General features: G+C 38.1%; 2 protein-coding genes across 8 annotated transcripts in view; one reads left to right on the top strand and one right to left on the bottom strand.

Moving 5' to 3' along the window:
* ANKDD1B (ankyrin repeat and death domain containing 1B) overlaps positions 1–15,106 on the top strand; it is a 28,587-nt gene extending 13,481 nt beyond the window's left edge. The window contains 8 exon segments of the mRNA XM_030257379.4: positions 478–576; positions 1,309–1,407; positions 3,014–3,112; positions 6,636–6,734; positions 9,393–9,488; positions 12,165–12,363; positions 13,342–13,473; positions 13,786–15,106. Of these exon segments, the coding sequence (XP_030113239.4) occupies positions 478–576; positions 1,309–1,407; positions 3,014–3,112; positions 6,636–6,734; positions 9,393–9,488; positions 12,165–12,363; positions 13,342–13,473; positions 13,786–13,838 (876 nt within the window). The 3' untranslated portion in view covers positions 13,839–15,106.
* Positions 15,107–27,252, bottom strand: part of POC5 (POC5 centriolar protein) — a 29,026-nt gene continuing 16,880 nt past the window's right edge. For 6 of the 7 annotated variants that reach the window (XM_072922216.1, XM_030257373.4, XM_072922218.1 and 3 more), the window contains 9 exons: positions 26,656–26,828; positions 26,105–26,281; positions 23,752–23,856; positions 22,844–23,023; positions 21,543–21,705; positions 18,658–18,776; positions 17,938–18,051; positions 16,924–17,100; positions 15,107–15,506 (listed from right to left, as the gene is read on the bottom strand). In XM_072922216.1, the coding sequence (XP_072778317.1) occupies positions 15,468–15,506; positions 16,924–17,100; positions 17,938–18,051; positions 18,658–18,776; positions 21,543–21,705; positions 22,844–23,023; positions 23,752–23,856; positions 26,105–26,281; positions 26,656–26,828 (1,247 nt within the window). In that variant the 3' untranslated portion in view covers positions 15,107–15,467. The remainder of the gene's footprint in view (positions 15,507–16,923; positions 17,101–17,937; positions 18,052–18,657; positions 18,777–21,542; positions 21,706–22,843; positions 23,024–23,751; positions 23,857–26,104; positions 26,282–26,655; positions 26,829–27,252) is intronic. The other variant, XM_072922217.1, reaches the window with a different exon arrangement.

Below are 27,252 nucleotides of genomic sequence, written 5' to 3'. Positions count from 1 at the left end.
GAGAAGCAGGAATTAGATAATTGTGTAGCTGATGTATCCCATTTTATAGACTTGGAGACATGGAGACTCCTTCAGTGGGAAAAGATTTGAAATAAACGTTCAACAAGATTATTTCTGCTTAAAGCTCTCCTTATAACTAGCACTTAGGGTTGTCAATTTTTCAGAAATCCATGACATTGCACAGAAATTGGAATTACTGTATGTACTAGCATACTACTGGTTTTTTCTGGTGTTGAATGGCAACAATTGCTGCCCACCAAAAAGAGCATGATTAATATTTATGAAATACTTTTCTGTATTGTAAACCTTACTATATCTCTGCCCAGATAAACATCATCTGTCACTTAACTGCTAGTGAGTAGCCATGTCATTCAAGAGTGGGATGAGCCTGATGGAGCCTACTGGAGGTGTTTTGTGTCTCAGTGTTGTAGTCACATCTCTTAAATTGGAACAGACATTTTGTCTCTTTTGGTCAAGAATGGAGAAACTCCATTTTACTTGGCTGTTGAAGGAGGTCATGAAAAATGTGCTGAACTCTTACTGGAGGCAGGGAGTGAGATTAATGTTTCAACACAGGTACACAGTATCCCTCCTACTGGGACATACTAGACTGTGAAAAAGACCTTACCAGCAAAGGATATTTGCTCTACTTTTTTTTTTTTTTTTTTTTTTTTTTTTTTTGGCAGTACATGTGACTGATCTGATGACAAACTTGTTCTCTACATCTGATTACTGAAGTGCAGTCCAACTTATATCTGCTGAATGGCCTTGGCTAGCCTGCTGCAAGAAGTTTATGATTCCAGCAGAATGAGAACAAACTTAAGCAGAACTATTTTGTAAAAATTAGTTTTAAACATTTATTTTCTATTTTTTTATTTTTCTATTGATTTGTTAACTTTCTATGGATTTACTGGTTAATGTGACCATACTTGCCTGGTAAGGGCCTAACAGACTAACTGCCTGACAGAGTAGATGTGTTGGCATTGTTGTTGTCCATGGCACAGTATAGATGATAATGATGATCTGTCTCTTTTTAAGAGAAATTGGATGGGGCTATAGGATACAGGTATTCTTAAGTATGTTTGTTGTGATATAGTAAAAATGGAAATTTCCTTCACTGTTGACAAAAATATCATGACAACTGCTGATGTGCTTCATTTTGTATCATTTTGTCAAAAGGTTTTATTTGTGGAGAGGATACTAAGACAAATTTAAATGCAATATTATACTATATTTATACCTCTCTTTAATACTGTTTTTTTTCAGCAATAAAAATGTAAGTTTTTCTGTCTATCAAATTTCTTTCAGAACAATAGCAGTGCTTTGCATGTTGCAATACAGAATGGACATTTATCCTTGGTTACTTTTCTTATTGATAAGAATATTGACCTGGTTCCTAAAGCTGAGGTGAGTGTTTATCAGAATAACTCTTCTGCTGCTGCTCAGCCTGTCCCGTCTTTCCATAGGAATTCAGACAGCTGAATGAGATTGAGTAAAAAAATTCATCACCTTGAATTTTTTCCTAGACACACTGCTACTTGGTTTCTAGATGCTGATTATCAGCACATACCAATAGAGACAAGATGCTGTTGCCAGCCCAGTGAGTGCCTGAGCAGGCTGGTGCAGTGCAGAGTAGGCATGGCCGGGCTATGCCAAGGGCCAGGCATTCAGAGAAGAAGAGCAAAGTGCCCTGCTTGAATTTAGCAGTAGTCATGCTACAGGCAAAGAGTCAACATGATTTTGAATAACGATAATGAAAATGTAAGTAAACGATCAGTGCTTTCACATTGCAGGTAAATGCACCCTCGGCGCCTTCAAAATCTGCATGCCAAACTTCTTTGCAATTTGAAAAGAAAGAGGTATTTATATTATCCAAATCCTCTCTCAATTTAGATATTACAGATAATTGAGATTTTCTATGAATAGAATATTATTTTCCACTTCTACTGTACAGGATGAAAATAGAATCTGGACTTCATGACTTATGACTTGATCACTGACCTCTTGCAGAAAGCTGTCAAGGAATAACAATTTATGTTGTGCTTGAAATTATTTAAAGGTCAGATAGTTGCTGTACTATTGTTCTCCTTAGCTTTCTGTAGCAGAAGCAACTAAAAAAATTGTAACTTAAATTTTGCAAATGTAACTTAAATTTTGCAAACATCACAATGTTGCATAAGAGCTTGCTTTATTTTTCTGTGGCCCTGAAGAAATGTTTTACACAGCCCTAAAGGCTGTGTTTTATAAAGACACTGAACTGGCACCTGGCACCATGAATGGTACTGGTATGTAATTATTCTTTAGTTATATTTTGCAAGAAATTGATCAGTCACAGGTTCAACATACAAAGTGTTGTAACGTGGTTATCACACAAAGTGATCTTACCAACCTAGTGTGGATTTTGACTGGTGTTGAATCTGTGGCCTGGTTATATTAATAAATAATCAATAAAATAAAACCTCTGTCTTACTAATTGTAATTTGTTGTATTTTATAAATATGACATCAAGTCACTTAAGTACAAAGAGCATTTCCAGCAGCAACACGTGACAAAGGTTTGTTCCTGGAAAGTAGATTTCGACATCAGTTTACCGAATATAGAATGAGTCAGTCTCCAGGCCATTCAACAAAGGGCAAGGCCACTTTTGTGAGGGAGCAGAAACATTACCCTGATCTCTCTGTTGTCAGGATAGCAGCCCATCCCAGTTGAGGACATTTAGGAGTGCCTTGCTGCATTCCTAAGTGGTGGATGCACACTGATGCACACCCCTGTGCACTCAGCATTTCCAGTGTTCTCAGGTGTATTTCTTTACCTAGGGTGAAGAAAGGTAGGTGGGAGCAGGCTACCACCTCTGGTATACTCCACACACCCAGGTGTGTTTTCTGCAGAGTTGAGCCTCTGCTAGAGCATGTCAACTTTGCAAGCAGTGGGCTTCAATAAGAAACTCTTTCTTGTTTGCATGAGCTTGTAATAATATTCCCAACTATAATAATTTATTATTTTCCCTCCACAGCAGAAGAATTCCCCTCTCCATTTAGCAGTTCTCAGTAATAATCTACTGGTAGTAAAAAGCCTTTTGGATGCCAATCACAACATAAACTGCTCAAATCACGTAAGAAAAGCTGGGAATTTACACAGCTTTATTGGCATAGGGGAGATTATGTGGGTTTTGCTTGAATATTTTTTTTCTCTTATGAGCCCAGGGTACAAAAAAATAGGAAGGAAGGTCCCTCCTAATGTGTTTTTTTGGTTTTTTTTTTTTGTGTACATATGTATTAATCACTGGTACATGCTGTGCTAATATTGTTTGAGCAAGATAAGGATAGCACAAGGATGCTGTATATTCAGAAAATGATTGGGTAATCTATTGTTCAAGTGTTAAGGTTCATGTGTAATAAATGACAGAAATGTCTAATGGTATTGGCTTCAGAGGGAAGCCCAGTGCAGAATGTCATTGGCAGGAAAGAAGTTAATTTTTCCTTTAACCTGCCACATGTAGTGTTTTAGATCTGTGACCAAAACAGGGCTGGTAAAGACGACGCTGTTAAAGCTGCTGCTGAACTATGCTTGCACAGCATCAACATATTCTTCTCTGTTTCATACTCTGTGTCCCACCTTAATTGACTGGGGTGCTCAGGGAGCTGGGAGGGGGCAGAGCTGAGCAGGGCTGATTAGCCACAGCAACACAGAATGACAAGGTCATAGGTCTCTGCGATGCAATCAGCAGAGTAGCTGTTAGCTGAAAGGATGCTGGTTTGAGCCCATCCATGGATAGCTACACCTGTCTTCCTTACCTTAACTAGGATTCTTTCACCCTGCTTGGTGTCAGTGGTCTTTGGAGACCTGGTTAGTTGTTGGCCAGTTCACACAGATCAGATCAGATCAGTTCACTGTAGATCATATCCACCACTGACGTGTGCCGTACTTCGGTGCTGTCATGCTTGATCCCTTTTTTGCTGTAAAAAACTCCTATAATTGTTAATATCCATTTCTGCTTTTGCTGTGTTGCATATCACTTTGTGTTGCTTTGCCTGGTAGAGAGATAGAAGTACTGTGCCTGATCTGGTGGTTTTGGGCCTTACAATGCCACTCAGGTGTACTCAGGTGACCATCTCATGGAGAAAATTAATAATTGCACATTTTCATTTCCCTCCTTGGAGAGGTGCTTTGTTGCAAGAGGAAAGAATGGCATTTGCCCCTTCGTCTCCCCCAGGACAGCTCTCTCCCACCTTCTTATAACCCTGCTCTGTTCCTTGAATATCCTGGCATAATCACATCCTTCATGCTAGTGTGTGTTGTGAGCATTATTATTGTGAGTAACAATTAACAACTAATTGGGAATGCCACACAGGGATTTGCCTGGAGGCAAGTAAATTCTCAGGTGGAAGGAACTGAACACGTGCCTGAGGCTCTACCTGCCTCCAAGTGTTTGGGATTTCCTGCCTTAGCAGGAATATAGGCCCCAGTAATTCATACACCATCTGAAGGAGGGGAGCCTTGCCCGCCCTGATGAAATACAGGGATTTCCAATGCTGTGTTGGGTCTGGCCCTTGCCTAGAGAGCTGCCATCCAGCACCCTCAAAAGAGAACAAGGGTTTCCTGATCAAGGAGCATGCAAAGGGACACTGAGAAGCTCTGAAGCCACTGTAAGTGAAAACTCACTTAGCTGGAGGTGAAAATGGGAATCTCCTTTGCTTAACCAGAGACCCAGCCCTCAAATATAATAATTGTGCCTGAACTCAAGGAGAGATGATGGAAGTAGATGCTGATTTGCTTAGAAAAAGAAAAAGCAGCACCTGCTCAGGGGCTAAAGGGGGAAGATTCAAAAGAGGCAGCCTGGCCTGTAGCAGGACAGGAAGGGGGAAATACTAGAATGACAACAGAAGCAAAACAACCTGGTGTCCATCTCTGAATGACCTCTTAGGTAGGCAGCAAGTACTCATCCGTCAGCAAGATAAATTAAACACACGGTTACCTGACTGCTCCAGTGTTGGGAATGTAGGGAAGCTCAGGGGAGTCCATCTCTAGGGACTAAGGAATTGACAAGGGGATCATAACAGTCTCTGGAGATGGTTCTTACTGAGCATGAATGCAAAGTGTCTCCTCAAAGAAGATACCTGTGGCACTTCAAAGAGAACCTCCCATCAGCCCTACATCTCAGCCATCCACCTCAGTGGAAAGACTGTTCCAGCAGGCCCCTCAAGTCCCATTCAGGGGGCATTGTGGCTCACTGCTGGGGAAATGCAGCCTGGTCTCCCTCATGGCATGTAGAGGTGCTCCCCACAATAGCAACAAGGATGAGTCTTTGAGAAATCTGTGGTTCACCCCTTCCCATTGTTCATTTTATTGCTAGAGATTAATTTATACCATTTTTGCGTAAGACAGAGGCTGTCATTTGTGGTTGGAGTAAAGTATAATGACAAGACTTTCTGGTCACATAAAACAGAGAATTCTGTAAATTTCTTCAACATATCTTTGAGAAATATTTTGCACTATGTCTTTAGCTTGCCTGAAGTTGCCTACAGTAGGTACTTATGAATCCCTAAATTTCTTCAGGAAAGAACGTAGGGTGTATGAATTTAAAAACTACTTTTTATTAATGGGAATAAAAAAGTAAGGTAAATACATGAGATTGTGTGATCACAGTGTAAACTGTAAAATTAACTGATGAGACTTTTAACGTGGAACCATGAGTCTGGTGTTTCTTAGTGTGCAAACCTTTAATTAAGGTCTAAAGGTCAAAGAATTCTCTAACCAGACCTATAGAATCTAAACTTGCAATGTCAGAGAAACACAGGCACAAAACATTCGACTCAGAAGGATGTGTCCCAAGAAACATACTAAGGAACATTCCCATGTATGCAGGACTTCCACAATTCCTCCATTATTTGCTGCTGCCTTCCACTTGAAGATATCTGGATTTTCTTACTCTAATTTCCATAAAAGAATAAATAAATACATATTTGGGTATATGTACCTATGTAGAGACTATATAACCCTCCTTTCAAACTCAAAGATTTACTTGATGGTGAATGTAATTTTTGCTGTATTTCTTGTTAATGGTTTGGCCTTGTTTAATGATTTTGTTTTGGGTTTTTTGTATGTATGTTGTTTAATGTTCACTGAACCCATTATGGAGTAGGTAGACTTCTGATGTGTATCATCATTTTGTGGCAGGGATGTCTAAAAAGTTCTATTTTAGATGGATGGCATAATGTATTGTTGAAAACTGTGGATATCCAGTTGTCTTGGCATGAATTTCAGCAGGGAAAAGTTTACTTGAGAGGATAATATGGGCGTGGGTTGCCAGATACATGAAGCCCTCTGTCCAAAGCACCTTGCTTTAAGAGGGAAGAGTTAGAGCAAGCTTGTTAGTTTACAGTACATTAGAGTGGCATAACAACAACCCTTTCCTGAGCCAGCTGGAACTTCTGCCTGGTTTTCCTGCAGAGATGCCATGTGCTGTCTTGTCTGCCTGAAACAAAACTGGCAGAAGTTAAATGATTTCCCTCTGTTCAGGATTTTCTCGCCAAGGTGACCTCTTATGGAGAATCTATTTTAGATTCAGTCTGTGAGCATGCTATTTCTAGGGGTAAGCTGGATTCAATGCATTTATTTGGTGTCTTCAATTACAGAGGCAGGAAACCCCTCTACATCTGGCAGCTGATCTTGGCAATGTGGAGTTGGTGGAAGTCCTGCTGAAGTCAGGCTGCAATCTCAAGACCATGGATAAGGTAAATTGCATTCCTCACAAACGTAAGGATTAGATGATTTTATTTTTCTGTTCTATAATCTTCCTCACAGAGGTGCATAAAGCACATGTTGCTAGTTGTGTTTGCTAAGTAAAGCTAACTACAAAAGAAGTCTTCTTTTTATATTGTTATACCTGCAGCTTGCGGGGTTCTGATGGTTTTGGTGAAGAGCTGTAAAATTCCCATGCTCTGTGGTTTGAAGGATAAACACTTTTTCCAGAAACCTTTCATGGAAAAAAGGGTCTAGACTTGCAGTGGGGAAAATGGCCTGTGGCTCATTGTAACTGTGCACCTGCAGCCGTGCTCAGTGCCGGGAGAGATGCAGCTTCATCAGGTGCAGTGATGGAGAGTTTGCCCTTTAGCACTCCAGGTCATCTGAGAATCATGGAATGGATATTCCAGATCCATTCAGATGGATACTTAAACCCTGAGATGATGTTCTGCCTGAAAGATAGAAACAAAAATGGTAATGGCTGGAAGAAGTACCAAAGCAAAGTTGCTGGGGAAGTGCTTTTGAAAGAACAGAGTACCAAACCCAGTATTTACGTATTTTGCTTAATTACTGCAAGTTTGAGTGTTCCCTGTTACCACTTTTCTTGATATTCCGTATGACTGAGTTGAAGGATTTGATGTTTATTATGAGCAAAATCTCGCCCTTTTGTAACTTTAAAAAGTAATTTTCCTGCCCAAAACTGTCCTGATGAGAAATGAAGCTTTATGGATTAGGATTGTCTTGTTTTGCCCTAGTCTGACATGCAGCCTGGAGCTCTGAGTGTGGGTTGCATGGTTGGTAGGTTTTGGGATGCTATAGTAAAATGCTGCATTGTAGTTAAGCCTTTCCATTCAGAATCATGCCTACGCTTGCCAAAGGGCTGCAGTTCTCATAGGGATCAACCCAGAATGAAATCTTGTCCACTTTAAACAGCACCTTAGCTACTGGGAAATTTTTTTCAACCTTTGTATTTCAAAGGCAGATACAAAAACCTATTTACTGCCTATGACCTTAAGCACCTGCAAGTCTCTGGGGGAGGCAGCGCCCTTGTATTACAGCAAAACTGATAGAGAGTGTTTGGCTCTGAGCTAGTGCAAGTTCTAGAACAAGTCACTTTTCTGCAGTGGTTTTCTTTCCTGGAGTAGCTTTTTCCTTGCCTATTTGCTAGATGATCCCTGAGACCATGCCACTGCTGGGAACATTTGCAACTACAGTGCCCTTTGAACTGAATTGGTGCTGGGATGCCAAAAATGTTACTGTCCTTGCTGAAGAGCAGACAGGAAGAAGGGGAGCCTGCTTTGATTGCACAGTATTTTTCTGGTCTCCATGTCCTGGCAGCAGGAGTACTCAGTCTCCAGAGAATGCCATGCATCTGCTCCTGTCAGAGGTCAGGAAATGCACTCTGTCTTTGGTTGTGAGTGCACAGAGCTCCCCCTGTGCCAGACTGCTGTGCTGCATGTGCATGCAGGATGCCAGCAGTGTCTACATTATCACAGGGGTACAGAAATACCTCCCTTATCCACTGCCTCTCTCTGCCCCTGTGAAACGCAGAGCACCTCTCCAGAGGTGAGCCCAAAGAGTTCTTGTGGTCTCTGGACTCTTCACATATAAAATATGTCTATGCAAAAGATTTAATGAAATGCATGTTCATTTGCTCATGATGTGATGCTCTTCTAAAAACAGGTTAATTAGAATGCTCTTGAGCAGAGCCAGGAGCTAGAACTCAAAAGGTGTATATTAGGGAACTTTATATTATCTGGAGAACTGAAATACCTTATAATTTCATTATAATTATAATGATATTATATATATATTATATTGTATTATATAATATATATATATAATATTATATTATATATAATATATAATGATATTATAATGAAATAATAATTTCATTAATGAACCTTCTAATTAAGGGATTGATTTCTTTTAGATTTAATTTTCTAGAAATGCCTAGCACTTGTTATGTGGAGAATGATACTAATATATAAATCCCAGGCATTTGCACTCAGTGCAGATCTGATGAAAATAGGTAATTGCAGAGAAATCCCTTTAGAGCCACCATGATGCCTGTGCATCAAAGTGCTGATAGGAGAGATGGGTTCAGGTAGACTGAGCAAACCTCTGCAGCTGGTGTTACAGCAATGGCTTAGAATAACTGTGACTCCTTCTATACCCATGAAGCATCATCCTACATCTGTGCTCCTTTCAGCTGTAATGAGAAAATAATTTCCTTTTAATTCTGTGAGCCACCTTCTCTTACCATCTAAAACAAGGCACAGGTTTGCCCTGTAAGTTGGAGATTGCCAACTTTGCCAGCCTATCCACCTGAAATGCCAGTTTAGCCATAGCATGGGAATGGACTGTATTTGTGGTAGTTTGAATGTGGATGCAGTGACTGGAGTGTGCAAGCTGGTATGAAGTATGCAAGTCTGAGTGCAGGTTTCTGGGGAGTTTAGTGTGTGAGAAAACTGACCACCCCAGGGCTGAGGTGATACAGCTTATGCAGAGCGTGGGACTTTGATTGTAGCTATCCAAACGCCATAAAAAACAGATGGGCTCTGTAATCAGCCCCTGTGTTTTTCTTCTATGACACACCTTCTATGACACACCAAGATAATGTTCTGATTCACTGTCTTTGCTTTCAGCATGGGAAAACTGCACTAGCCATAGCATCACGGAACCATCATGCCCTCATTGTAGATACGATCATTAAAGCAGAAAGGTATTTTGCCATGAAACAGGTAAGAGTCATCTTTCATTAAACACAAGATACCTAAGGGAAAAGCCAGTTCTGATTTTGAACTCCCTTTTGGCTGAGGTGGTTCCTTTTGGCAGGCAGCAAGACTGGCCTTGATGAACAAAAGTTAGGATTGGAAATGGGAAAGTCTCTAGCCCATCCAGGATTTATTCCTGACTAGCTGTAAAACTGTAAGTGGATCTTCGCATTTTCCTGCCTTGTGCTGTGCACATAAAGGGATGGAAAGAGATTCTAAGCCAAATTCAAACTGTGCCATCAGTATCATGGAATAACATGGATCCACGTTGATTCCTGGATCCTTTGGTACAGTAAAATCTATGGTTGAAAAATAACAGAGTGAAGATGCCCTTTGCTAGCAAGAGCTCAGCTACTTCAACAGAAGCTCCTTCTTCTGTCCCTTGTCTGTTAACTATAAAATTAAATCAATGAGAAGAAAAAGAACTTCACAACAAGTGTGAAGGACATGGCTTAGGTTGTCTGAATTTCTCACCTTCTTTCCCTAGTTGTTACTTAAAAGTACACTGCATAGTGATGGGCTTCTCTAAAGGGCTACAAGTAACTGCCATATCAATTTGTGATTTTGTTCTCACTCCTGCTTTCTGCTGCGTTAGCCAAGTGTATAAGCATACTGATCCTGCCCCAGAGAAGGTACAAGGATTAGCTGGTTTTACCACCTCACTCCTCTCCTGAGTGGCCAAATCCTGACACTTAATGTTACAGGCTGGTGAATCACAGACCTAGATTAATTACTGCAAAAGTAATCCGTGAACACGCTGTATTGTGCATTTGATTTGCACCATTTCAGCTGGAATTGTCAGGTACATTACTGTTTCTTTTGGTTTAAAGAGGAATTAGAAGTAGTCTGTTGCCACAGAATACATGAGAAATCTGACAGCAGTAAGCCCATAATATTCTCAACCACTTGGCATAGTTCACTGAATTTTCTGAAGAAAATAAAAGGTGTTAAGCAGATGCTTTTCTGCAAAGCACCAGAGATGTTGGGAAATAAAATGTAAATATTTGTATCCTGTTGCCTGAAGCTGAGAGTGCAGAAACAGCTTAAATCTTATAGCTATGGAATGTGATGCTGGTGGTGTTACCATACCAGAACTACAGCATTTTGAACCGTTATTTTAAGGACTGTCTTTTTGTTGCATTCAGCTGACTTGTCATTTGTGACAAAGCCTTGGTTACAACAGGAAATGTTATGTAGCTGAGAGGAAGCGCACATGATACTGAAGTGTGACTGTCATCTCTCTGCCCTCTTCTCTATTTATCACTTCTATCCAACCCTTCCCTATCATTGTCCAGGCTGGGTTTAACTGGATTTGAGGGTAGCTGTTACTATCCCACCTTGCTGTTGCCTTAAAACACACTTAGCAGCAAAGGGAGGCTGTGCTGCTGCAAAGGTTGGGGTTTTTTTGGTTTTTTTTTGTTTTGTTTTGTTTTTTGGGGTTTTTTTGGGTTTTTTTGGTTTGCTTGAGTTTTTTTTATGTGTGTTTTTTTTTTAATTAAACATCACAAGCAAATGATATAATCAGAGAGACCCTGATGCTGTCCTGTAGAATGTCCTAAACTTTACTCTGCATGTGTTAAGAAGCATGAAATAAAGTCTGCATCAGATGAATGGGTCCATAAAAAACATGACAATGCTTAGTTACTGAACTGCCACTTTTTTTTCTCTGTAATTCTCTCTTGGAGTTAGGAAATAACTCTGCTGTGTTTTTCTGAATTTAATTTGGAATAAAGCACTTTATGCTTAGTATTTTTAAAATGTGACCTACTGCCATTTTCCTGTCATTTAGTATCTGCTTTGTCATTCTCTATCAAATTAATAAAGAAATTTCTTCTCTTTGAAATTCTTTCCCTATTTGAAATAGGACTAGTACATAAACATAATGAAATACAGAAAGAGCTAGAGCTTACCTACCTAGGAATGTTCCTGGGCACAGCTTAGCTGTGATCACTGATCACAGCTGATCACTGATTGACATGGTTTTTGCCAAGGTGCCCAAACAAAATGAGTACAGTAGCAACATCACTTTTAATCAGGAGGGTAAGATCCATGTGGTTTTGGTTTCTATCTGATTTTACTTATGCAGGAATGAAACTAGAACCATGCTCAACACACATGTGCACATTGGTGTTTAGACACTTTGCTGAATGGGCGTCTCCGTGATAAACATAATGGCTGATGGTGCCAGCAAAGAAACCGAAGTCCCCACTTCAGCTAAGTGAAGCTGACAGGCCAGGTACAGGGACAGGTTGAGCAGGCACTGTGTCCATGGTGTCTACCCTCTCCCCAGGAAGAGATTAGTGCTTTGAGAAGCAAGAGAAAATGGTGAGAACTGTGCCTGAAACCCAGCTGTGCTCTAAACGTGACATAGACAGAACCAACCAGCACAGCAGTGCTGACACAACAGTTGCTGTTACTTTGCTTTTGTCTACCAAGTACCAGAGAAACTGGCTTATTTTGCAATTAACTCAGTAAAACATAGCAACAGACACTGGAACTCCTTGTTTCAGTTTCTATGACCCATACAAACTTCCTTTATGGGCACTGAGTAAATCATCTGTCAGCAGCTACATCTGTACAGGACCTCAGTGAGCAAAGGTTCCCAGCTCTGTTACACAATTTATCATCTGCTTTCTTTTTCAGACACATCTAGCTCATAGTGGTAATGGGTCAGACCTCAGCGTGTCCTTCAAACAAGATCACAGCACACAGACCAAGCAAACCCATTCCTCCCTTTGGAATCTAGCATACAACCAGTTAAAACCCCATGAATGGAAAAAACTGGCTGTGTTCTGGAAGTTCACAGATGAACAAATTAAAGCTATTGAAGAACAGTGGACAGGTAGCAATATCTGAATGGCCAGACAAAATATATAGGATAGAAAAACCCCACAGGGCAGTGTTGCTTTTTAAACTATGTGAGTACCCCATAGTGAAGGGGGTATAAGCCTTGTCCCTGGTTCCTGGGAAGCAGTGTTGTAGCAGTACAGGACACTTCTGCTCTCTCTCTTGGCCTGAAGGAACCTTTCTTTGGAGATCAAAACTAGAAGCCCTGAGCATCACAGCAAGGTCTTGGGGGTCATGCTGCAAGTCAGGACCTGGGAAACCTCATGACAGAGCAGTTTTGCTCAAGCTCTGTTTGTACAGCTGCCATGAAACAGGAGTTTCTGGTTTCAGGCCTCTCAAGTGCTGGGAAGACAGTACTTCTACAGCATGTATTGTACTTGTTACTACTGCTCCAGGGTATATTTCCACAGCTTGGGGAAAAATGAAAGAAAATATTAATTTTAAGATGTATTAGGTTTTTTAAATGTCTTAACAGTAGTGTTAAGATAAAATGAGATTTTTTAAAAAAGCTTTTGTAAGCTTCAGTCTTAATTTTTCTGCTAGATGAGAAAGGTAGTTAAGTGTGGGACTCAGATTCAGTCAAAGAAAAGAAACTGAGAGTTTCTAGCCAGGCAGATGCCTGGGAAAGAGCTGGAGAGAATGTAAATAATTCTTTATCTCTCTTGTTCTCACATTGTTGATAGTTAAGTTCTATCACTGTGTGTCAAGCACTCTGCACCAATGGTGTGGCTTGTTTTCACTTCAGAACCAATGGATCTGGCCTTTGCGAAGCTCTGTATAAAAGAGCAGTGTATTTTGAATAAATCGGAGTTTTACTCTCAGCAGCCTTCTGAGTGAGTCTTCTCATTCCTGTCCTGCCTCAACAGCGACAGTTAAGAGTAAAGAAGTAAGTCTAAAACCTCTTGGAACTTTAAAAGTGAAAAAGCACAAAATACACTGTGCTTATTGAACAAATACTTTGTGTATTGCATAGGGAAAAAAAGTTACAAGGAACATGGGAACAGAATGTTGCTCATCTGGTTACATGGTACACTGCTGGCTCATCAGAATCCCGTTAAACACCTGTATGAAGATCTGGTAGAAGCAGGACTTCAGCCTTTAGCTGGTAAGTTGATACACAGCACATCACAGTATCCTCTATGAGACTGCAGTGCCGTGCTGAGGTCCCTACTGGTGCTGGGAAGCTGTGGCCAGGGCAGGGGTGGAGGACACTTTCTTCTTTTCTGGGACTGCCCTTCCTGAGGGGTGAGGCTGCTTGAGAAAATGCATTTAGACATAAGGTTTCCAAAAGCAGACGGGCAAACTTTGCTTCCCTCATCTCCTGCACACACTGTTAAATTGTGACTGGCCATCCTTCAATTAGTCAGACCTTGTGCAAAGCAGAGCACACCAATCAAGTGTTTTCTCTTACTTGCAGAAACGATCAGAGCGTCAATTAGCATGGACTCCAGGAAATGTGTCACTTCATAAGTTCATCAACAAAACATGGTATATATCATGCAATTACATGCCAGATGGAAACTGGCTTTCAAATATCTTTTTGGGAAACAAAAATCTTATTTTGAAGTTGAACAACTTTTTCTACCCTAGAAGAACTTGCACTCTTAAAATGGTTACTTTTTTCTCATGCTTGCTAAATAGAGATGTAAAAAATTTAAGAATAAATGGCTGACTGGTAGCTTAAAACTGCTAAGCAAGATTCATCACTTAAAATTTCTATACCTGACCTAACTGCAAATTAAGCCACTTTGTGTTTGATGTAAAGTGTAAACAAGATATTTTCTACATGAAAAAAATTAAATTTAGTAAGTGAAAGTTATGTGTATAAATCAATTAACACCTGGCAAAAAAGTTGGCATCTGGCCTAATTTGGGATTCAGGTTTTATAAATTCTTGCTAGGATTATGACAAATCTTTCTACTGCAGCATTTTGTGTACTCAAGAAACACAAAAATGTCATGTGTAAACACCACGGGTGGCTGGCTGCAGAATTTTCTATCATGGCGTAATACTGTATACATACCCTCAAAGGAGCATTTGATAATTAATACTTCATACATCTAGCAATTATTTACTTAGTTCTTGTTTATATCTTGAATTAATACTTGGCAGCATCCTGCTGAATATGTTTAATGGCTTTCTTATTACCAAATATATTTAATATCTGAAAAATTATGTAAATGTCTATCTTAGTGATCTTTATAACATAGCAATAGTTTTATCATGTAATGGAGGAATTGAATTGCATTTTCTGTTTGCATATAGCTAGCATTATTTTGTACTGAATCTTACTGTTTGTACTAAAAAAGTGATCTGTATCTTAGTCTGAAGTCTTATGCCAAACTTCCCTCCTGTTTGCAACCTTCTTTGACTCTGCTGCAGAGCATCCCAGGAATACGAAGAATAGACCACTAAATTGTAAGGTTTTGGAATTAGGGATCTAAAGTACAGATGCTTGGAACCCTACAGTATTCGTCAAGTTCTGCAACATTAGCTTGCAAAATGAAAATGTTTAAGAATTTGATGGACTGGTACCTCACCTAGCATAAACTGGAGCCTGTGGTGTGAAGGATGCTACCCTGCTGTTCTCCATTTAAATACAGCATATAATTAAAGTGCATGTCAGTTACACTTACTTGCATAAGCAACTAAAAGTGTTTGTAAGAAAAAAAAAATTCATTTTCTCTTGAACATAGATGTTAGTATCATTTGGATTAAACAAGAGATTCAGACAAAAATCACATTGTATTCTTTATTTAAAAAGTGCACTAAAGAGTCCGTAAATAAAAAGTTTTTGACTTAATAATAAAAGTTTGGAGGTAGAACAACCGTACCAAGTTCTTTTTCCCCCCTTCAGGTTTTATTATAAAAGCTCTTAAAAAAAGTCATTTTTTAGAAAAGGGTAAAAACATGATATGCACCTTCATCAAATCTGAAAAGACTGGGAAGAGGTACCTTGATTAAAAGCCCTTACTGATGAGGAAAACAGTCAGACAGTTCACAACATTTATTGACTGAACACAGGTCTGAGTTTGGCCCCGAAGCACTCGCCCAGCTTGTCCTGCGGGTCTCACAGCCGTAGAGCCAGAAGAATGAAGTTCAAGGATACTTATCAGCACTGACTCGTGATATCGTTTGCTGAAAAGTAATCAGATACATCAAAACACTAAACAACACAAAAAATTCACATTAAAATAGCTCTAGATGAGCTGTAGTTTAAAAACAAAGACCTGCAACCTAGCAAACTGAAATATACTTATCAAGAAGGAAAAGAGAAATAATCATTTAACAGCAAAAGGTTTTTTTTCCTAGACTTCCAGTAAACTACGTATTTAGAGCTTTTATCACCTCAATCTTATTTCAAGGTTGTTTTGTTTTAGTTTTTTACTATACTGTTCACAATTTCCCCCTGTAGTGCTAATTTAATCATGCCATCTTTCCTTTTGAATTATTTGCTATGAGGCAGTCCCTGAAAGATCTCTGAAAAGAAAAGGCTTGCAATTTTATCAAGAATTAATTTTCTGCCCATAAAACTAGCCACCTTAGTATAATAACAAGTAGTCATTCTGCTTTTAATCAAGGTAAATTCTGTTCCCTCTCAAATTAACTCAAGACAAATACCTGACTTAAGACTTTTATTTGCAGAATGGGTATACAGAATATATCTCCTGGGCTGTCACAGTTATTTCATTTTCGGAAGTCAGTTTTTGGTACAGTAGTTCAGGTGCTTTCCTCATCACACTACTCACAAAATCTGAATCCAGAAATTGTTCTTCATGAAATAATTACCTCACTAAATCTGTGAACTCCTAAGAACATACAATTTAAATATTAATTTCTGCTTAGGAACCCAAATTATTTAAAGTTATGTGCAGCAAGCCACATGGCTGTGAGTCATAGCAGGAAATGGGGCCCTTTTCTGCTTTTGCTACTGCCATGATGGTGAGTAGACTGAGGGTGCTTGGGAAGCTGGGAGGAGACACAGCCAGGACGGGGACCCAAACTGAACAAAGGGACATTCCAGACCATGTTGCACCAAGCTCAGTGTATAAAGTGGGGGAAAGAAGTGGGAATGGGAGGGGCATTTGGACTGATGCAGTTTGTCTTCCCAAGTAACCATTTTGCATGATGGGGTCCAGCTCTCCTGGAAATGGCTGAACACCTGCCTGCTCATGGGAAAAACTGAATTAATTCCTTGGTTTGTTTTGCTTGCATGCACAGCCTTTTCTTTCCCTATTAAACTGTCTTTTTCTCAACGCATGAGTTCTCCAACTTTTACCCTTTTGATTCTTTTCCCAAACTCTCTGGTGGGGGAGTTAGTGAGTGGCTGCTCCCACTTGGGCTTGGCTGCTGCCTGGGGTTAAACCATGACATCTCCTCAGCAGTGCCTTCTACACAAAGACAGTAAGTACTGTTTGCTGTTTTCAACAGGCCTCAAGCCTGAGCTTTGTTTAACACATCTTCAAAAGGTAATTTTTTTTCAAACTATGCGTTTTATTCAAAGATGCGTTGTAATAAAAATGCTTGAAGAACATAAATATGCAATCTGATTTACCTGAGTGACTGGATGATGCTTCTCAACAATAACTGAACTCATGGGTGGAGCAACTCTCCTCACTGTTAAACTCCTAAAAGCTCTGGATTTTTGTCCCATATCAGCTCGACCTGTGATTCGAGCAGTGATTGTTCTTCCTGCTTTCTGTTGTGCAGATGTTATTATTTTTGCCATGGGCTATAAATAAATTAAATACTAATTAGTAAAAATTCTAAACATAGTACTTACAATGCTATGTGTTTCTGCTCAGATTTATCTGCCACATGCCTAAACGGAACATGTGATTTTGCAGGTAGTCCAGTTACATTACACAGGACTGAATTTGCTCCACCTGGCTGCAACCAGGATTACTCCATTTTTTCTACTTGTGCAATAGCATTTCAAGTAAATTTCTTCTGTCCTGAGGGAAGCAAGACTAATTTGATAAAAATCAAGAAGCATGGATAGTTTAGCTTTGCTTGCTGACTGCATGCTTAAGTGACAGCTGAAGGTACTTCCATCATTGAGGAAATCCTTTCTAGAAATGAGAGAGCAGATAATAAAAAAGCTCCCATGCATACAAAAATGCATCTTTCTCTGACAGCTGATATCAAACTGTGTCAAATGCAGAAAAGAAAGGAGGGCAGTTTAGCATGAAGCATAGAAAAGGGAATGAGGGAGAAATTTCAAAGAACAGGATAATGAGACAAAGCACTTTCTATAACAAAACATTATCAAGTCAAACACTGATTGTTCCTGTTGCACTATAACTTGAGTGCACTGTTCTAGTCTTCATTTTGCCACACTGCCCTACCTACAAAAAGAATATAAAACTGCTCCTAGAGTAAATGAGTTTATGTAACATAAATGAGCATTTTCAAGCTAGTGTCTTCATACTGCTATGTAAACTCTGTGGCAGGGTATTCAACTACATACCTGTGTTGCTCTGAGAAATGCAAAAATAACAACACCCAAACTAATATTCGTTATAATTATGCCCTAAAAGAAGGAAAAAAGTTAACTTTAGCATGTTACCAGTTTTTGAGTTGATGTCGCACCAGATCCCGATGTTGTGCTAGTGACGATAACTGGAGAATCAGAATCTAGTCTGGTCTCAGGAGTGCTTGCATGAGCCAGGTGGCTACAAAACTGAAATGAAACCAGAGTTTACACAGAATGAGCACTACTTTCTAGAAAATACAGTTTTACTCCTTAGATAGCCAGTTTTCTGACTATCCCAATTACTCTTTTAATTGTAATGTCTTTGCAGATATTTTATCTCTGGTGTTACTGTTTAATGTCTAATATAAAATTATTTGTCTAAAAACTGTAGAAATAGTGTGAATAACATTTGTCACTATTAGAACGAAAAGTCAGGAGAGAGGCATGCACATCGTCTCTGTTCTAACCTACTCTCTAGCATGATACCAGTTTTACAGTGGGAAAGTCCAGAGCAGGTCCAAAACAACCACGCTACTAGACGATGATCTGGCTAAGTTGGTAAAAGAGGACAATAAGTTCAGTTCCCTCAATGTCTGTAAGTGTTACCCCACTAAAAAAGAAGTCTGAAGTCAAGCCAGGTTTTCATCTTTCAAGAGTATACTAAATTCAGGTTTTTGTCCCATTCACAGAGCAGTCCCATTCACACCACCTGCACGTTTCCTTTTAGACCTGGACTCTCTTCAAAAAAGCCCCAATCAAGGAATTTCTCTTTTGTCACTAGGAAATACAATTCTGTTCCAGCTACATGCTTACCATGTTTTCCATCTGAAGAGCAGCTGCTGGTGGAGGTGGTGGTGAGGGTTGATTATATTGTGAAGGAGGTGGCCTGCCTGCACCAGTGGTAGCATGATCATTTCTCCTGCTTCCTATATCTATTATTAGAAACACAAAGTAATGGGATAAGCACATAATCTAGCTAACCCTAAAAGGTGGGGATATGGGAGAAGACAATTTACAACTAAAATTTTAATATGTCTTCGGGATTTCTGTATAATCAAATAAAAAAGAGCAGGCTGTTCTTTACAGAGGTAGGTAGGTAGATAGATATAGACAAACATTCCTGTATTTTACCCTCTTTTGAGATGCTTATAAATGTTTTTCAAAGGGCTTGTTTCTCTATTATATCTCAACACCCCTGTGGCACATGTGAACTACTTGTAGTGCAAAGAACTGAGGTTCTTCCTACTGCTTGCCAAAACTAAAATCAGTGTGCAAGAGCTGCTCTTATCCTACGAGACAAAATCCAGTTTAGATAGTAAATTACAAAGGTCATTTGCTCATTACAGGAACTAGAGTGACACTGTGTGGTAGTTGTGTTTGGTGTTTTAATTAGCTGAAATAAGTAGGAAAAATAAAAGGAAGGTCCTTCAAGTCTGTGTAATACTTGAAGATGTCAGGAGTGAAAGGATACCAGAATGTGCATTTTGTACATATCTATGTGTGTACACATACATTAAGCTTAAGCACAGACAGGACCAATGCACAGTTATAGATCAGTAAGATCTGATTTATGTTACAGAAGAAAAACTGTATTAGGACTTCTATAAGCAAAAAGTTATGAATTCCGGGGCTTCAGTGTTCCTTTAAATACATGAAGAGGTTAAAAGAATCTTAATATACTACTAACTTTAAAAAGTCAGCAAATTAGGCAGGTAACTTTAACACCATCAACACTGACACTAAATATTATGAAGCCATCAAGTTTGTGATATATGTACACTATTCATAAATACACTATAATGATATATGATATGTATTTTGCCTGTAGATTGTGTGTATATTAAATGTATATTAAAATAACTTAATAATAGATTTTTACAGAGGTGAAATTGTGCATTTTATGTCCAATGACAGCAGGTGGCACTGCAGTGTTCATATAAATTTATAATTGCTGACTGATTGTGGCATATGGAAGTTTTGATGTCCACAGATCAAAAGACTAGAAACAAATCACAATCATCTTCATGTTTGCAGTCCTCCAGTGTCCTGATCACTGTTCTGCCTGATTAAGAATGCAGATCAACAGTTGTTCAACCATATTAAACAATTATGTAACTAACTTCATTAAAACCACCATCTGGCTGTAAAGAAAAAACAGTATGCCTGGGGCAGGGGAGAAGGTGGTACCAGAGGTGGTGGAAGCTGATGACTTGCTTGGGACCAAGGATAAGAGAGTCTGTGAAATGTTATGAAGCCTGATTAAAAAGCACAATAGTGGACACACAAAGAAATGAGTTACAGGTACACTAACATCCAGCACAACAAAATCTTTAGGTGTTGTGCTAGTGTAGACTATCAGTTCAAGCTTCTTAGTAAAAATCAAGCAAAATCTTTGGTCCATGAAACTAAAGGTTTGGGCACAAGTATTACAGAGCTCAATTTTCTTCATTTCCTTACTACTTACTCTCATTTTAATAGATCTACAGAAACAATGCTTTCACACCAGTCAATTAACCTTCATTATTAGGGAGACCTGGTGTCTATTGCATGTTTTTTGAAAACAATAGACAAACAAATAAAAGATAATGATTCAAGATAGAGTAATTCTTAATTAGCAACATAGTGAAAAAGTACTTTGGAAATGCCCTGTAATTTTATTCCCAAACCCAGTATCTTCAAGAAATCATTAATTCTTAACCTTCTACAAACACTGATCCTAAATTTTTACTAGCGCACAGCTAATACACTTTGCTAATGTCACATTAATTTCCTAAGCAACTGCACAAATACCATTTATGTTTAACAGGCTTAGACAGCTGCTCAGGAAAGTATCCTCTTGCATCTTCTTCAGGTTTTTATTTCCTCTTCTTATCTACCTTTTTTTGGTGAAGAATTTCTCTAAAGTAGTTCAGAAACTTCTGTGTAAGACTGTTAAATTTAGCAACTGTTACTTGTCTAAGGCTATTAACCACTGCTGCCACTACAGATGGCTGTTGAGCCACACGTATAGCTGTGGCACTCCTGCTGGCACACCTGTTTTCTCTTTGACCTAGGTTGCTGCACCAGCACGATTATGTTCCCACTGCTATGGACTGTCTCAGTCTGAGAGAGTGATTTCATTACATCTGTAAGCACGTGCAGCTGCACAGGTTTTACAGGTATGCTGCTGATAAAAATATACTGCCATTTCCTGTTCTGGCACAGAGTTACAATTAGATACAGAACCTGAGAGATTTGCTTGCCCTTTTTACATTCAAAAGCAGGATTAAGAAAGAAGTGACAGCTGTCTGAGAAAAGCTGATTCATGGCACACTTTGATTCCAGAGTACAAAGCAATTTTCAGGATTTTCTCTTCACTGCTCCATAACCTGGTGTTTTAAGAAGTTTGCCACCTTTGACTTCCTTTTCTGCCTTCAGCTGCAGTTTACCACTCTCCCAGCAATGTGGGATAAAGAGAACATGTTCCTCCTTTCAGCTACAGCTGTATGAAATCCAGCATCAGAGTACTTCTCAACATATTCAACAGGATGTTTTAAAGCAATAAAATTTAATAAACTCTATATTGCCAAAAAAAAAAAAACTCAAATAAAAAAAAAAAGAGAAAAGGAACTCCATTAAAACAAACAAACAAAAAATCCCAAACAAATCCAACAAAAATGCACACACGCTACCAGATTAAACCTGCTAGTCATACTAACCAGGATCTGGCCTACTGTCCTTGCTTTGAAACATGGTGATTGCTTCCAGATTCAAAGCACACACACCACGCATAAAGGCTTTCTTTATCGTGTCTTCATACTCATCTCTTTCAGTATGCAGTCGCAGAACCGCAGCTCTTGTCATTTCCAAAGCAGCAGTTAACTATGAAACAGAATGAGGAAACAGATGAGGCCTGATTAAAAAGCATAATAGTGGACACACAATTTACAACAAAATTTACAACAAGAAATTTACTTCTTACTTCTGAATTCAAACTACAAATATACTCATCAATTACCTTTAAAAATAATTTACTGTATTTACAAAGATAGAGGTTTTCACTTGAAAAATCTCTGCTTCACCAGAGATGAACAGCTCATTGTAGCTTCTTTATAGTACAGCACAATATTAATAATAGAGCATATCAAAGACAAGACTATTCAAAAGGGTTGTCAGACTTAACCTAAGCAGAAATATATGTTGCAAGCTTTTGTCCTTTAGAAGTTGGCATTTGGCACAACCCAGATCTCTGCAAAGACATGGGTTCATTCAACAGAAGAGCAAGCATAAGGGTACATTTTCAGCACCAGTTTCTCTTCTCTAGATACTGTAAAAAACTAAAAATGCTGAGAAAAGATCAGAGCAAGTTGGTACTTATGGTTTTTGTGCTGTTGAGACACATTTGGTAAGCCTGTTCTTAAAATTCTAGGTTTAATTTCTTGCTGAAATACAAAGCTCTTGAAAATGATATTTTAAAACTGATTACTTAGTATGCACCAATGCACAGGTTGACAATTTCACCTTAAGCTCTGAAAATTCTTTAACAAGCTTAATCAGCAAGCTAAACAAAAATCAAACTTAGTTTCAGCCTTTAACAGAACAGCTATTACAGAAAAAAAATACTGTACTCATCATGATCATTCAAAGTAATAATGGTCTTCTATTTCCATTGTCTCCTTCACTAAGGCCTCAAAACGCATAGCCCTTACTAACAGAATGCTGTTAGAAAATAAATGGCATTTCCATTAGTAGGCAAGCAAAGATGTGCCTTATTTCAGGAAAATACAATTTATTTCATCTATGCAGGCAGATTTGCGACATTTTATATGAGATGCAGGAAAAAAAAGGCACATCTAAAAACAAAACAGCGATCTTACATTCAGATCTTCTTGCATACTTGGGAGCCCTGTTCTATTGGAAAATACTTGTGTTCGTTAGGTTTGCTGAGAAAGACATACTTGGGAGAAACAGGGGTTAGGAGTCAAAGAGCAAGAGAAGGAAAAAAAAAAATTGATTTTACCTCTGCAATTTTTGCTTCACAATCACTGGCAAGCTGAACACACACATCTTCTGCCCTTAACTGACAGGCTCTTGCTACTTCGTCTTTCCGTCTTTCTTCACTAACAGAGTGCCATGCGGCCCACGCTTTCTTCATCAAAGTTGTCTGGAAATGTCTATCTGCCATTCTAATTGCATATTCCTTAGGAAGTAAGTACAAACACATCATACAAAAGTTGAGGGTTGTTAAAAAGTGCAGTACTCTCCTGCGGACGACTGTTTTACACATTATTACAAAGACCACAGTAGGAACTCCTTAAGTGAGTTACAGGTCCTGCAGTGAGGTGTTACACAAGCAGTGCCAGCAGCTCAGCATTGCCTCTGCACTTGTGCCGTGGCACATTACCGTCCTCACCATGAGAAACTTAATAATAAAAGTTGTATTTGTGAACTCCTAGGCTACACACAACAGTGGTCTTATTCAAACCAGTTTAATGACATGCAAACAACAACCTCACATACACAGTATAAAGAGACATATGAAGCCATTTGTTGGGTATGTGGCACATTTGGATTCACTGCGGGAATCGTATAGATTGCACAAAGATTGCAGATAGTAACTGTAAAACACTTACATTTTGAATAAATTTAGACTTCAGGATTGTTCAAAAACTACTTTAAAACAACTGTACTATTCCACTCTATTTCAAAATAGTCAGCAGACAACAGTTTTTTTTTCCCATTCCAGAGAGAATTCTGACAGCAACATTCCTTTTAGAACTGATCTTTTCAAACAGTTATCTGATATTTTCAAACACATCAAAATAGAAACACCATGATTTCTTCAAACTGTAACACGAACTGCAGCAGCTCTGACTCCTTCGGGTTCAGAGGTTTAATTTTCACTGCATTTTGATTTTGTGCACATACCTCTTGTTTGGCTTTAACATGCTGAATCCGCCACTGTGTAAACGCTCTCAACAACACTGCTCTCTCCTTCTGCTTTCCTAATGCTCGGGTCAAGTTGATAATTACCTGCAAAAATATTAATTAATTCTATTTCAATATCTATGATCACTGTAAGATCAAAGAGAATGTACTTTATGTCTCTAAGTTATTTTTCACTTAAAGCACTTGCTTTTAACAGATGCTTTCTACTGAAACTTCCCCTTACTCTAATCAAGTAAGAAACAATAATCAGAGTTTAAATGAGAAGTAAAATTCCTGTGGCTTTGATACTCAGATTGTGGCACATCCACTGTGTAGTTTTAGGAGAAGATCAACTGAATTGTTATTTCTCCCCCCATTTGGTGATTTCTGAGCTACTTTCTCATAATTAAATGTTACTGTAGCATAACCTTAGAAGAACCTCTTATTTCGAAGAGAATTTTAAAAAATCAGAAACATTTGTATTAAAATGTTTCACTTGTCAGAACAGAATAAACAAGGTAATTTGTTGCTATAAACCAGAAAAATTGTATTAAAAATTGCTACTCTCTTTAGAAATTTTCATGAAATATACTATATAAGCTCATAGCAATTAAAACATTAGAGAGGCAAGATGTCATACTGCATAGAGACTGCAACTGGAGACTTTTACCAGCAATCTCTAAAATTTAATGAGTACACATAAACAGCTGAGTTTCCCCAACTGAAAAGTAAGCCAGGGATGACGCAAATTTGGTAGACCAAATCTGAATACTGCTCTCAACTTCTTAAGCCAGATTCTGCCATCAGCCATATATGAGCAACTCCAATGGTCAACAGTGACCTGTCTTGGGACTTTGGGGAACAATGCAAAGTTATTTTAACTACTACATAAGTATTTTTGAGAACAACACTTTATGACAATACATGCTACCATATGTTATCATATTGCATTTGTTACAAGTAATAATTATTGAACATACATCAATGAAATGAATGATACCTAAAATTAAAATAGAAAACAAATTAAATTGATAGATTAATTACTTTTATTGAAAAAGTATCATAAAAATCAATTTTCAATGCTGCATACATACTGCTACACACTAGAACTCTTAGCCTAAGTCTATTTTTGTTAATTAGCATATTTTTGCAAATAAAAAGCGTTTAAGATTTTCAATGTGAAATAAGAATCTAAAACTTGTAATATTTGTGAGGCTGATGGACCTTTGTCTATGTCCTTATCAGGATACCGCAGATTTCATAATTATGGAATGCTATGCAGAAGCATGGAAGCACTGCCACCTTCCATTCAGGTGATAACAATAGTAATTTTCTATTCAAATGTTGTTTTTTTTTCCCCTGAAAAATAAAACTATAAAATCAGCTTAACAAATAATTTCTTTGGCAGCAGAAAAAGAAATAGAACTTTCAAGGTATCATTGAGAATTATGGCACATTAAATATGACTGACATGGAATGATATCCAACAGAATTAGATGTTTGAAAGGTATGGGTTGAAAAAAGGTACTAGTTACATGGCACAATACAAGGACAAGGTACTAGTTATATATGGTACAAGACTAATCCAGTTATTGTAATGTTACAACACCTACATTTGCTTAGTCTGTAAGATTAGTCTGTTTTCCAAATGAACAGAGAACACTATCTTCACTCACATTTTAACTCCTGTTATGTATGTTTTTTGAAAATGTACATAGGAATTAGAAACCCAAACCCAAACAAAGTGCTCTTAAGTACTAGGTGATATGTTCAGGGTAGCAGTAAGAAAACCCAGTTATGTTGTGTGATTGCAAAACTGCCAAGATTTTATATCCACTTTCACAGTTTCAGTTAATTTTCAGGTTGCACAATTGCCAGCAGGAAAGTGTAAACCAGAGACTGCAAATGTCCAATCTTAAGAATATGTACAAATGTAGAATTCCTAAGAATCTTAAAATAGAGGCTCCTCAACATTTACAAGACTGCTGCCCACTTAAAATTGAGAAAAACCAATCTAATAATTGAAAATTTAGAGGCTTTTGAAGTGTAAGAGCTAAGAGACTCACCTAAGTCTGTGTGATCTTCATGAAATAAATGAGAAACAAGAGTAGACTCTAGATTTAAGAAGTAAACAATGCAAAATATGCACATATTATGTGTTTTCATTGTTAGTAGAGACAACTCTATTAGCAACCATGATTATTTTTCTACTATACAATGTGAATGCATTCTTTACTTCTCTATATTACTTGCTTCAAAAAAAAAAAAATCTCGTTCAAAGAGATGGACCAAAAAAATTAGTGTAGACATTTTGGAACAGATAGACTGTTAAAATATGAAATTGAGTTACTACCTCATCTTTCCTGCTAATAGAGATTTCATAAGTATGAAGTAACTCTTTCAGGTTTTCCATCTCATTCTGCAGTTGCTTCACTTGTGTGGCATGTTTCGCTTTCTCTTGTCTCATTTGAAGCTTGTGATGTTGAATCAAATTAAGTTCCCAATTTTTCAGTTCAGTCAGAATATTTGTCTGAAAAGTTAAAAGGATGACAAGAATGCAGTGAATTTAAACTATTCCCTCCTCAATTATTTTAATCTTAAAACCCTTAGCAATTAAGGAGACACAAGTATTTGCAGTGATACCTTCATTACATAGGCTGTGTACAGCTGTATTACCAGACACAATGAACTATTGAATCATGATATCTGAACATCCTTAATGGAGACAGTTATTCCAAAACATTTGAAAAAAGATATTCTGTGCTACATATGCTTATGTGCAATGTGCAACAAAACCAAAAAATACCATTCTCACAGCAAAAACACTGCAACTTCTCCTGCACTAACTCTACAATACAATGATATCTGTGAATGATTTTTAAGGATTCCATAAAATGTAAATACCTTAAAACTTCCACTGCAGAGATCAACTATATTTTCTATTTGAGTGACTTCTCCACCTGGTGAAGTTAATTCAGTCACTGTGGTTTTGCTGACTTCTCTTGGATCATGTGTGGAAGAAATTGTTTCTGGAAGAGCAGGTTGTTCCATACCAGCCTGCTTCACTGATGTTGAGACTGAAAATGAAACAAGAGAATAAGAACCAACACTCTGGAAAAGCTGACTGGTCCACAATCGGGATGGAAGTTACAAGACAAGCATTAGTAAAAAGGAAATAAAATATTTATGACATCAGAAACTTCCTTTTCCCAAATAAGAAAAACCAATCCAATTCTAATACATGATTCCTGGACACATATATTTAAACTGACAATCCTATTATAACATTAGTAAATTCAGAAGTAGTGCTCCCTTAAAATACAGTATCTTAATATAAGTTAATTTTAAAGAGAATGATCACAGCAAGCACTAAAAATACAGCCTAAAACTAAAATAAAAAATACTAAAAATACTAAAATTACTAAAAATAACATCTCTAAGTAAAGGCTTCTTGACAATTAACACCTCAGATCAACAATCTACAAAGTGCTGCCTTTTTTC

This window comes from Taeniopygia guttata, chromosome Z (genome assembly GCF_048771995.1).
Source record: "Taeniopygia guttata chromosome Z, bTaeGut7.mat, whole genome shotgun sequence".
In the NCBI taxonomy this organism is placed as follows: Eukaryota; Metazoa; Chordata; class Aves; order Passeriformes; family Estrildidae; genus Taeniopygia; species Taeniopygia guttata.
Note: the sequence above shows the minus strand (reverse complement) of the source record. Positions and strands in the feature narration are given on the sequence as shown.